The following is an 11690-nucleotide window of genomic DNA, read 5'->3' as shown; positions in this document are numbered from 1 at the left end:
GGTGAGCGATATAAATTTGAGTTCATTAGCCCTTATTAACTTGACTCATTTCCACTGTTGCTCATAGGTCTCAATCCTTGGTTTTACCAGCTATTAATAATTTATAATATTCAAAGAGACCAGGGGAATTAAGATCAGATGATTATGGACCCGGCCCAATCCTCTGTTTTACCCACTATTAATAATTTATAATATTCAAAGAACCCAGGCAATTAATGTCAGATCAACACAAGTTTTGCAGATATCTTTATTAGCTTTCCAAATCACCCCGAACCAAGTGGTGATTATCTTTATTAGATGTCACAATCAAACACAAGGGATTCTTCAATCGCTTTAGACCATTACCATTAGCATAAGTCATTATTTTGTTCTGGCCAAACTCGTCTGTCATTGGCCTTTAAACATCCAAGATCAACTTGCGGGCCACCATGCTCCACACCCCAGTGCTACAATAGTTTTGTCAAAATCATCACATTTATTACATCATAAGGGAGGTCAATGGTTGCTTTCTCCTGAACAAAAATAGAATGATATATGATAGATGGTATATGTACCCTAGTCTGAAAACAAAGGACACAAATCTGATGCTCTGATAATATATATATATACCAAAAGGATATACAAAACCAGCATGTCAAGAGTCAATCGCAACAGAACAAAAGATTGAGCTCTGGAGGCCGTGTAGAACTTCCTCGACAGTAACTGGTCTCTAGATTGTATCTCACTCCATTTGAAATGCAGGTACAAGTTGATAACATTCCATCCATATAAAAATCTGGAAGGTGGTGCAACAAGGTACTTTGTAGTTCGTAGAGGTAACTAATAGCGGAAAAGTAACAAAAGAATTATGCCAAGAATCAGCAGTTACTACGCATTTCACAACTCTAGACCAGAGGTCATCCATCCTCTTGGAATTATGACTGAAGTACACAGGTTGAAAGTAGTTTCAAGAGTGCTGGTACAGTAGCCCTACTTCTGTGGCCTTTGATGTGGTCTTCAACCTTATGTCACCAAAAGAATTTAATCTGGCTCGAAAAATGTTTCTTCCAGACATTTGCCTCACAAAACGAGTAAACCGATCCCAATTCCGGGGTTCAAACATTTTTTTGTCCATTCTTACAAAGTTAAATGAGAAGGGGCGCTTTTCAATCCCATCCGAGTAGAACTTTGACATCTTTAGCACTTGGCTGAATGCACCATCATCCAAATTAGTTGAATAATTTTGACCTTCAAGTGATACATCACAAAGCCTAGCAGCAAGTAAAAGCTGTCTAAGAAAACCTTCAGGGCTACCATAAGGGTTTATCTTCTTCATTACTGCATCTTGCATTTCAAAACAAGAGCAGCAAATTGAGAATCCATACTTGCTAAACATGCGGGCAATGGGTAAGTAGCCATCCCTATTAGAAGTATTATAATAGCCTGCTGTTAACTCCGATGGATGGGATTGTGTGGCATAGTGCCAGTGAATGGCAGCCAATTTTGCTGATATACGGACTTCTGTACCCCTAAATATAGTTTCAGCTTCCCTACATATTCTCTCTCCATGCAGTAGCAGCATATCTGAGTACCATTTAAGGAAAAATTCACCATATGGTGTGTTCCAAGAGCCATCCTTATTTCTAAAAAATTCAGCATGCTCAGGATTTTGCATCAAACTTCCAGTACTAAATGGACCACCATTTCCCCATTCACGCTTATCTATATCTCTTGCACACGCATTTAGAGAAGCAAGCATATACTGGCAGATGGCAAACAAGAGAATAGGGAAGTTTAAACATGATGCTGATCACACAACCATAAAGTTAATAGCTAAAGCTTAATTTTCAACCTACCTTATCGTAGCAATGAAACTCTCCAAGTTCATGAAGATTTGGCTTGTGGGAAGAGAATGAAGGATATCTTAGTTCCCCACCAGGACCCATGCCAATAAGTACACCCTGAAAAATGAACAGAGTTACACAAATTACAATGAACAACTGATCATAATAGCTGAGAATTTGAAAGTTAGCTGAAGTATAACACCCTAAAATCATCGTAGAACCTTACTGTAATGATACAACCAAGCAAAGGCCTGAAAGTGTCCCTGAACTCCCTTATAAAATCTGAATATGCTTGAATAGGAGAGCGTCCACACAGCACAGGAAAAATATCACATCCAAGGGAAATGTATTCAATATTTCTTCTTCCGAACCTGTCAGAATATGCTAACTCTGGATCTTTTTGTATCTCATCAAGCACCCATAGAGGAAGTGGTATCCTACCCAAGGGGGACAAATGTCCAAAGTATGAGGTTTTTGACTAGGAAATAATAGCTACCTACGAAAATAGTCGTAATTCAAGATAAACCAAATCAACTCTATTTAGATCAAGATTAACAACATATGGAGAGAAAAATTGGATTGCTGGAATTATTAATTTCCGATTCAGTATTAAAATATAGTACTTAATAGAATCTACAAATTTCAAGAGACTCTGCCTATGTGAAAGATAAAAACCACCAAATATCAAAATTTCAGTTGTAAAATCAACAATCAAGCCTTACTCCAACACGCAGGATCAATTACATGTTATCCAGTGGTGGGACTTGAGACAATCTTGAAGGGGCAGTAAACCAGTATCAGCTCTTGAGGAGCTGATATTCAGAGCTAGAAAAACTATGTCAACGGCTTGAAAAGTGTAGTCAGCCTATGAAATTTTAACCAAAAAGTCATGACCAGCTGCCAGCTGGTCCTTAACTGGAATGCAAGTATGATATCATTTCGACTCATAATTCTAAGAATCCCTTAAAGAGCTAAAAGGCTATTAAAAGGGAGAGCATTTATCGGCTAGCTGTCCCCTCAATGTAAGTATCAAGCTATGTCATCAAGCTCTAAAGGATATGAAAATATTTTAACATAGTTACCTAGTATGCGGTACGGTTAGTGGTTCACTTAGGTGTGTGGTTCTTACTTTTTACATTGATTTTATGAGACCTTATTTTTTATGAAACCGGTACGTGGTATGGTGAATTTAGTATGTGGTACGTAGGTAAATGAGATAATTATGTAACTAGGGACTTCACGTTTGTTTTCAACTGCCTAATATACCTATATTAACCTTAGATGCCATCTAACTATTTTTTTAACCAACCAAAACAAGTAATATAGCATAAAGAGATTAATTCACAAACTTAGCTATTAAACCAACCATCTTTTCTGGCAGCAACAGTGATTTAAATTGAGGACTGCATCACCTGATGCGGCTACAATATTGTAGTTGTGGTGACCGCCGCAACCACATCACACCGCAATTGCAGTGTGACTCTGAATCACAATGATGCGGCCGCATCGAGCCGCAAAACAACCACATTTGGATTGCATCAGGCCGCATCAGATTGCAAAATAATTTTTTAATCACAAAATAATTATACTGCAACAGTCACAATGGCAGCAATCGTAGTAACCGCAACCATCATCGCAATCGCTACCGCAATTTAAAACACTGGGCAGCACAATAGGTGAATTCTAGTAAAGAAAATCATAACAAACAGCAGCCACAACACAAGCATTTTCCTACCAAGGTAAAGTTAGCTACCTATATCAAATGACGCCACTGTACTATGTCATAAACAAAAGTATAATGCAAATTCCAAATAAAATAATCTCGTTGACCTCAATTTCAGGTGCAACAGAACAGAAACTTCACTTATATGCCATTCACTAAAGTATGATGCATATTGTAAATAAATTATTAAATATCTCATTGACCTATTTCAATTACAACAAAATAGAAAATACAGGAAACAATAGAAAACCTCAATTTAGCAGCACAACTTATTTAATAGATTCAATTCAATTACCACATACCGATTAGGATCATCAGTTACTGTTCCATACTGATGAAAAGCAAGAACAGCTCGAACCTTAAGGCCACACATTGAAGCCATCGCGATGAGTTCGCGATAGCCTCGCCAATCATAAACCCTAGGCTCATTTCTCTCAACCAACCCCCACCAAATCTCAACAACCACGCCCTCGACCCCCGCAGCGGCAAGCGCCCTAAGCGACAACATCATCGCCTTCGGCCTGGAAACTCGGCCCTCCAAACCGACCGAATTCACTGGGAGCGTGACGAAAACCGGCGATCCTTTCTTCCTGTGACGGTAGAAATCGTGGTGGAGCTCGTAGGCGAAATCGCCGTTGTTGACGGAGCCACCGGCATCAGAAGATTTCGATGAGTTGAGGCGAGACGAGAGAACGAGTCGGTGAGTTGAGGAACGAGTTTGGGGTCTGGTTCGGAAGGGGAAGCGAGTGAAGTGAGTTGAATCGGTGGTGTTGGTGCGAGTTGAGATGAAGGAAGGGGAGAAGGTTGTGGTTGATTGAGATGTCATCATCACCGTTGATTGAGATGCCATCCTCACCGTTGATTGGATGGAAGTTATGGAATTAGGGTTTGGATTTGTGAAAAGGAAGAGAGGGAGAGTGAAACGTTAGTTATGGAGTGAGAACAGTGATGAATGCATACTATTATTGCATATGCAGCACTAAACAGGAGCATGGGATATGGAAAACAGATTATATTGAAAGCTTTTTTGTTCTTAGAAAAGAGAAAGTTCCCTCTTACTATCTATCCATTTTTTATAATTTTGACAAAAGTAGTTATTTTTCCATTGAGGTGCTAAACAAAAGAGGGGAGAGGAGAGATTTGAATTGAAAGGAGGAAAGATTTTCATATGGTTAGTTTAAGCTATTGACTCCTTGGTTCTAAATAAAAAGTAAATAATAAAAAATAAATGAGTGGGGATTCACTTAAACATTAGCCATTAATTCTATAGATATCTGATGGTTTAAATTTACTCACTAATTCAAATTATTGGATTTTTCTAAAATTAATAATTATAATAAAGAACTTATTCTTCGAATACATGAATCCCTCAAAAAAAAAATTGGGTTGGTAAGAGAAATGATATATTTTGTTTATAATATTAGCCTAAACATACTTCAAAAAAAGATATTACTTTAACTAAACAAATGTGTATGAGCTTAAGGGTTTCTAAGTTTGTTTGTTAGTTTGTTACAAGGATATCACATTGTTTGAGAGGTAATAATATGTGTTTCTGTTTTACTACTACAATATTTATCATTTCATCTTATTGGTAAAACATGTTAAAAAAGACTAATTTGACCTTATTTTAAGTTATGCTTGGTTTAATGATATAAAAAGAGATTAAAATGAAATTAAATAAAAGAAGAGAAATCAAAGAAGTATTCCTTGGAAGTTTATTTCTACAAATAAAATGAACAAATTACTATATACTGGGCTTTTGTCCACCCAAGAATATTAACTATGACATTGATGTAGGTATAATTAATAGGAGATTTGTGATTAATAGGAGATTTGTGCATTTGCATGAGCAAAAATCTACTTTGTAAAAATATATATAAAGAATAAAAAAATAAATTGTTAATTTAAAAGTTATTGATAATTACCTCATCATAGATGATATTTAAGTATTTGATTGATGAATTTGAGATATTAATGACCGACATGTTATAGAATATGTTGTTTACAATAAAAAAATATTAGAAAAAATAAAACGTTTATTGTATATAAATATCTTCAATTAATTTTTACTTTAAACCCTTGAAATAGCTACACACAAGTGATAACTAAACAATGATTAAAGTAGATATAAGCATCGACATTGTTATATACGTACAAGTGATAACTAAACAATGATTAAAGTAGATATAAGCATCGACATTGTTATATACGTACAAGTGATAACTAAACAATGATTAAAGTAGATATAAGCATCGACATTGTTATAACTATATTAAGTAGTAGGGTGAGGGGTTAACGTATGCTGCAACAGTTTTATATGTCATTTCATGTGTCAGAAGATATAATTAATTAAAAAAATATTTAATAATTATACTTTTAATTTAAATAATTATTTTTAACCAATTAAAAATAATATACATAAAATAGTATAAAAAGTGAGATAATAAATATGGTACATGTGGGTGGTGCTGTTCAATTGTAAATGTATGAAAGGGAAAGTTGTACTATCACATCAGGGCTCATTTATCACTCAATTTTTTGTCCAGTGAGATAAAAAATACATTAAATAAACATTATAAAATAGAATAGTATGAGAAGAGACCTCTACTATACCCTGGATAAATATACACTACAAAATAGAATAGTATGAGAAGAGACCTCTGTTATATCCTGGAAACTTGCCAAAGTGAGGGTTGTATGTAAGAAAATATAAGAACTAATCCTATCATGTATTTTTTATTGATTTGAAATTTATATACTAATAATGTAATTCTATTGTCATTTGTCGTCAATACATTATTTATCATTTATATATTTTATTATTGATTATTAAACAAAAATAATCAAACAAATGATAGATGATGTGTTTTGAATATAAAATACCTTACAAAGATAATACATAAATATTAAATTCATTTTTTATTTATGCCCCAAATTAGCGATTAACTCTTACCCATTATATTACGTACTTAGACACCGTTAGACTTTTAATAAAGTTAATATTAGTCATTACCTTTTATAATATTTTAAAGAATGTAATATTTATGTTGTTAGTATAAAGATTTATATATAGTTAGTGCATTATCTAACATTCATTTTTATTATATTTTTTAATAAGTCACTAATGATTAAATATAAATAATGGATAATATGATAATAATATATAAAAATATTTTTTCTGAATTTTAAATTTCTATAGCCATATAATAAAGTGGTTGGCAGGGGCGTAACCAAAGGGGACAAATAATTTTTTAAATAATTAATGATTTTCTTCTTGATTTTTATATAACTTAATGTTTATCTCTTTCAAAGTAATAAAACTAGTTTTCAGCCACCTAACGCCAAATTTCTGAATATGCAGATTGTATTCCTTTGAAATTTTCAAAAGCATAAAATTTTCAATAAATTTAAACATAAATATCTATTTAATAACTAATAAATTTGAAGAACTTAGAAAATTATTTAACTGTATATTGATATAGATTCAATACGTTCATTATGTCTGTGTAAAATCATTTTGGAAAATATTTATTCTCACGTAATACATGCACTAGTAATAAAAATATTTACTTTTAAAAAATCGTACAGTGTAAAATTAAGGAGAACAGTCTTTGTCTCACATTATGTGTCACTCCATGTACCATTAATTGTGATTTGTAGAAAAAATATTTAATTAAAAAGTTTAATCATTAAGCATTTTGCTAACCACTCACAACTCATGGCAAATGAAGTAACATAATATTACAAGGAAGAAACAAAGAAAAATCAACAAATGAAGTACCATAATACTAACATAGAAGAAATCAACATTAAAGAAACTGAAAATACATTAATAACAAAACCAAAGGAATTTAGTCTACAAGTTTAGCCTTCAATTGAGTGGAAGAAACAAACCAAAAATGAAGAAGAAGATGAATGAAAACTGAAATGGAGGCACAAAACGAAACCCTAGCAGAGCCAAAGAGGAAAAACGAAATTCTCAAATGTTTCAAAATGAGGCAAAAATGAAGTGTGTGTTTGGAGTGGGGAATCTGAATTTAACCCTTCCAACACACATAAAACCAAATTGGGCTTAAACAATGGGTCCAAAGCTAAATTACAATAGAAAACTCCTAAAATTAAAATACAATCTTCACTTCAACACATATGCTCCACTTATGTAATGTCGAAAATGTCTTTAGTGTCAAATATGATCTGAAAATGATAATAGATTTAATCAGGCCAAATAATCCCAAATTAACTCATTTTAGGAATATTAGTTCAATAAAGTCTAAAACGCTAAACAATGTGAAACAAAGTCAATTAGGCACCAAGAATCATCAATCATGCTAAATTAAGGTTATGAATAGTGTGTAATATATTGTTCCATTTGCAATCTTCTCCTTAAACATTTTGCTTTTAATTTTGATGAATCATGTTTAGAAGCATTCAAAACTTTGAAAAACTGCTTGGTAACCGCCCCTTGTCATAATTCCACCAAACTGAGATCTACCTTTTGAACTAATGTGTGATGCTAGTGATTACGCAGTTGGTGCAGTTTTAGGACAGAGGGGGGAAAAGGTATTCTATGCAGTACATTATGCTAGCAAAGTTTTAAATGAGGCACAAGTTAACTACGCCACAACGAAAAAAGAATTGCTAGCTATTGTATCTGCATTGGAAAAATTTAGAAATTATTTGATTGGGGCCAAAATTATTGTTTTTACTGATCATGCCGCAATCACATACCTCCTAAAGAAACTTGATTCAAAGCTACGGTTAATACGATGGGTGCTACTTTTGTAGGAATTTAACTTGGAAATTCGTGACAAAAGTGGGAAAGATAACCTTGTGGTTGATCATTTGTCACGGTTAATCAAAGAAGAAGTTATGAAAGGAGATAGAGAAATAGTTGAAGCATTTCCAGATGAAAATCTATTACTCCTTCAAGAACGACTATGATTTGCCGATATAGCCAACTACAAAGCCTTAGGAATTTATCTTGATCATTTCAACTATCAGCAAAAATGAAATTTCTCAAAGAGGTCAACCATTACATCTGGGACGAGCCATACTTATTCAAAGAAGGAACTGACAACATAATTTGAAGGTGTGTTGATTCAAAGGAGACTCATAAAATTTTATGGCACTGCCATAATTCTGCTTATGGAGGACACTACAATGGAGAAATAACTGCTGTAAAAGTCCTCCAGTCTGTTTTTTTATGGCCCTCTATTTTTAAAGATGCCAAAAAAATTTGTTCAAAAATGTGATGCATGCCAAAGATCTAGTGGAATTGGAAAAATAAATGAAATGCCATCGCAAAATATTTTGAGAATAGAAAATTTTATTGTTGGGGCATTGATGTCATGGGTCCTTTCCCATCATCGTTTTCGAATGAATATATCTTGGTGGCTATTGACTATGTTTCTAGATGGGTAGAAGCATTAGCAACACCAAAAGCGGATGGAAAAAGCAGTTATCAAATTTCTGAAAAAGAATATTTTTACCCGCTTTGAAACACCAAGAGTACTCATAAGTGATGGGGGATCTCCTTTTATAAAATCCCAATTACAAAAGGTTTTGGAATTTTATAATGTTAAATATAAGGTAGCATAACCTTATCACCCCAAACCAATGGGCATGCAGAAGTATCCAACAGAGAATTAAAAAGAATTTTAGAAAAAACAGTCTTTTTCTCAAGGAAAGTTTGGTCACAAAAGTTGGATGATACTTTATGGGCATATAAAACTGCATTTAAATTACCAATAGGTCAAACTCCATACCAACTAGTTTACGACAAAACTTGTCATTTACTAGTTGAATAGGAGCATAAAGCCTATTGGGCACTTAAGTTTTAAAATTTTGACTCGAATGATTCAGGAACAAAACGAAAGAATCAATTACACCAATTAGAGAAAATGAGGTTCCAAGCTTATGAATCTTCAAGATTGTATAAAGAAAAGGCTAAAAAGTACCATGACTCCAAAATTCGAAGAAAATATTTCTATGAAGGTCACAAGGTACTCTTGTTTAATTCAAGATTTTAAACTGATTTCAGGAAAATTCAAGAACAATGTGAAAGAATACCCATCATTAAGATATAACCAAGAATCCACAAGATTTGAAGAACAATGTACCCTTTCTTACTTAATACTCATTTCCAAAACAATTCCAAATCTCCAAAATTCCCTACGGTTAGAACAATCATGGTTTTTTACTTATAAGCTTGTAATGAGCTAAATAATAATGAAAGAGGTAAAAGTCTCAAAGGGGATATCAAAGGATAAATTCGTTCAAGGTAGACTTATATGGCTAAGTGGCTTATTCAAAAGAAATGCCTAGATCACTTCAATATGTGCATGTGAATATCAAGTATCAACAAGAAACAAGTCAAGTTCTAGAATGCAAGTAATCGAGAGTGAAATCACATATGAAAGAATATTAGATGGCATACAGCAATTCATCCACAATTAAGGCTCAAATTCTCATAAGGGACAAGTCTATCACATTTGTTTCAACCTCTTAATTCTCAAAAACAACTTGACATACAGAAATGCATGGATTCAAACCACAAGATATCAAGACTTAAGTGAATGAAAGTATGAGAGAAAATGCCTAAACCTAAGCAAAACCTAAAAGTCAAAGAAAAACATGCATCAATAAAACCTACAACCTACAATAGTCTCCCCCCCACACTTAAACTACACATTGTCCCAATGTAGCACAATCAGAAAATCCAGACATACATATCAATCAATGGAATTGGACAAGTGCAATAAAAAATAGAGAAGAGAAAGAAAAACTCCCTGATTCATGGAGGGAGGAAAGTGGGTTCAACCAATGAGTCCTCCTCCACAAGTTCATCCACTAAGGAAGGATTTGTGAGGAAAGGCTTGAGGCGATGCCCATTAACCTTGAAGCTCTTATCTGTGGATTCACTTTTGATTTCTACAGCACCATAAGAAAACACATTAGTAACAACAAAAGGACCAATCCACCTAGAACGAAGCTTACCACTCATGAGTCCAAGCCTAGAGTTGTACAACAACACTTTTTGACCAACCAAAAATAACTTTCTAGAAATCAAGTTATCATGGAATCTTTTGGTCTTCTCTTTGTAGAACTTAGAGTTATCATAGGCTTGTAAGAGTGGTGTCATCAAGTTCATTCAATTGGAGCTTTCTTTCTTCTCCAGCTTGATTAGGAGCCAAGTTACAAGTTTTCACAGCCCAATATGCACGATGCTCTATCTCTACAAGAAGATGACATGCTTTACCATAGACAACCCTATAAGGGGGCATCCCTGTGGGTGCCTTGTAAGCAGTCCTATGTGCCCAAAGAGCATCATCAAGTCTGTTGCTCCAATTCCAATCCTTTCTATTAGGTTGCACCATCTTCTCCAAAATCCTCTTTATCTCTCTGTTTGAAATCTCAACTTGCCCATTACATTGGGGGTGATAAGGTGTGGAAACTCTATGAACAACCCCATATTTCTTGAGCATAGCTTGCATGGATCTATTGCAAAAGTGGATGCCTTAGTCACTAACAATGGCTCTAGGTATGTCAAACCTGCAAAAAATATTAGACCTAAAATATCCATAATAACCCGAGCATCATTAGTCCTGGTGGCCCCATTTAGAAACATAATCAATAGAAAGAATAATATAGTAAAATCCAAACGAAACATGAAATTGACCCATGAAATCAATACCTCAGACATTAAACACCTCGCAAAACAACATAGGTTGTTGAGGCATCTCTTGTCTCCAAGAAAGGGTACCACCTGCTCTCTGACACTGCTCACAAGTGCTACAAATACTCCATGCATATTTGATGATGGTGGGGCAATAAAATCCAGAGTCAAGCATCTTTCGTGCTGTCCTTTGGGTACTAAGATGGCCACCCACTGTAGAAGAACGACAAAACTGAAGGACTAACTCAATCTCATGATCTGGAATGCATCTTCTAGTAACCTGGTCAGTACACAATCTCCACAAATAGGGATCATCCCAAACATAATATTTAGCATCACTCTTAGGTTTATCATTTTGAGCTCTATATGCAAGTGAAGGAAAAACATATGCTACCAAATAATTTACAATATTGGCAAACCAACGGGTGGGGAAAGAAACAGAAATATTCAAAAGTTGTTCATCAGGAAA

The 11690-nt window shown here is 34.2% G+C and overlaps 1 protein-coding gene across 2 annotated transcripts; it reads right to left on the bottom strand.

Moving 5' to 3' along the window:
- Positions 462–10604, bottom strand: LOC109331716 (beta-amylase 3, chloroplastic-like). Of its 2 annotated transcripts, XM_019566390.1 has the most exons (5): positions 10592–10604; positions 3849–4568; positions 2050–2260; positions 1836–1940; positions 462–1741 (listed from the first exon to the last, which is right to left on the bottom strand). In XM_019566390.1, exons 2-5 carry the CDS (start codon positions 4394–4396, stop codon positions 947–949), a joined length of 1659 nt encoding a protein of 552 aa, XP_019421935.1. In that variant the 5' UTR covers positions 4397–4568; positions 10592–10604; the 3' UTR covers positions 462–946. The 2 variants fall into 2 exon arrangements, with proteins under 2 accessions (XP_019421935.1, XP_019421936.1); XM_019566391.1 differs by lacking the exon at positions 10592–10604 and having other exon boundaries at positions 3849–4677.

Source organism: Lupinus angustifolius, chromosome LG17 (genome assembly GCF_001865875.1).
Source record: "Lupinus angustifolius cultivar Tanjil chromosome LG17, LupAngTanjil_v1.0, whole genome shotgun sequence".
In the NCBI taxonomy this organism is placed as follows: Eukaryota; Viridiplantae; Streptophyta; class Magnoliopsida; order Fabales; family Fabaceae; genus Lupinus; species Lupinus angustifolius.
The sequence above is the reverse complement of the archived record's forward strand: the minus strand, read 5'-3'. Positions and strand labels throughout refer to the sequence as shown.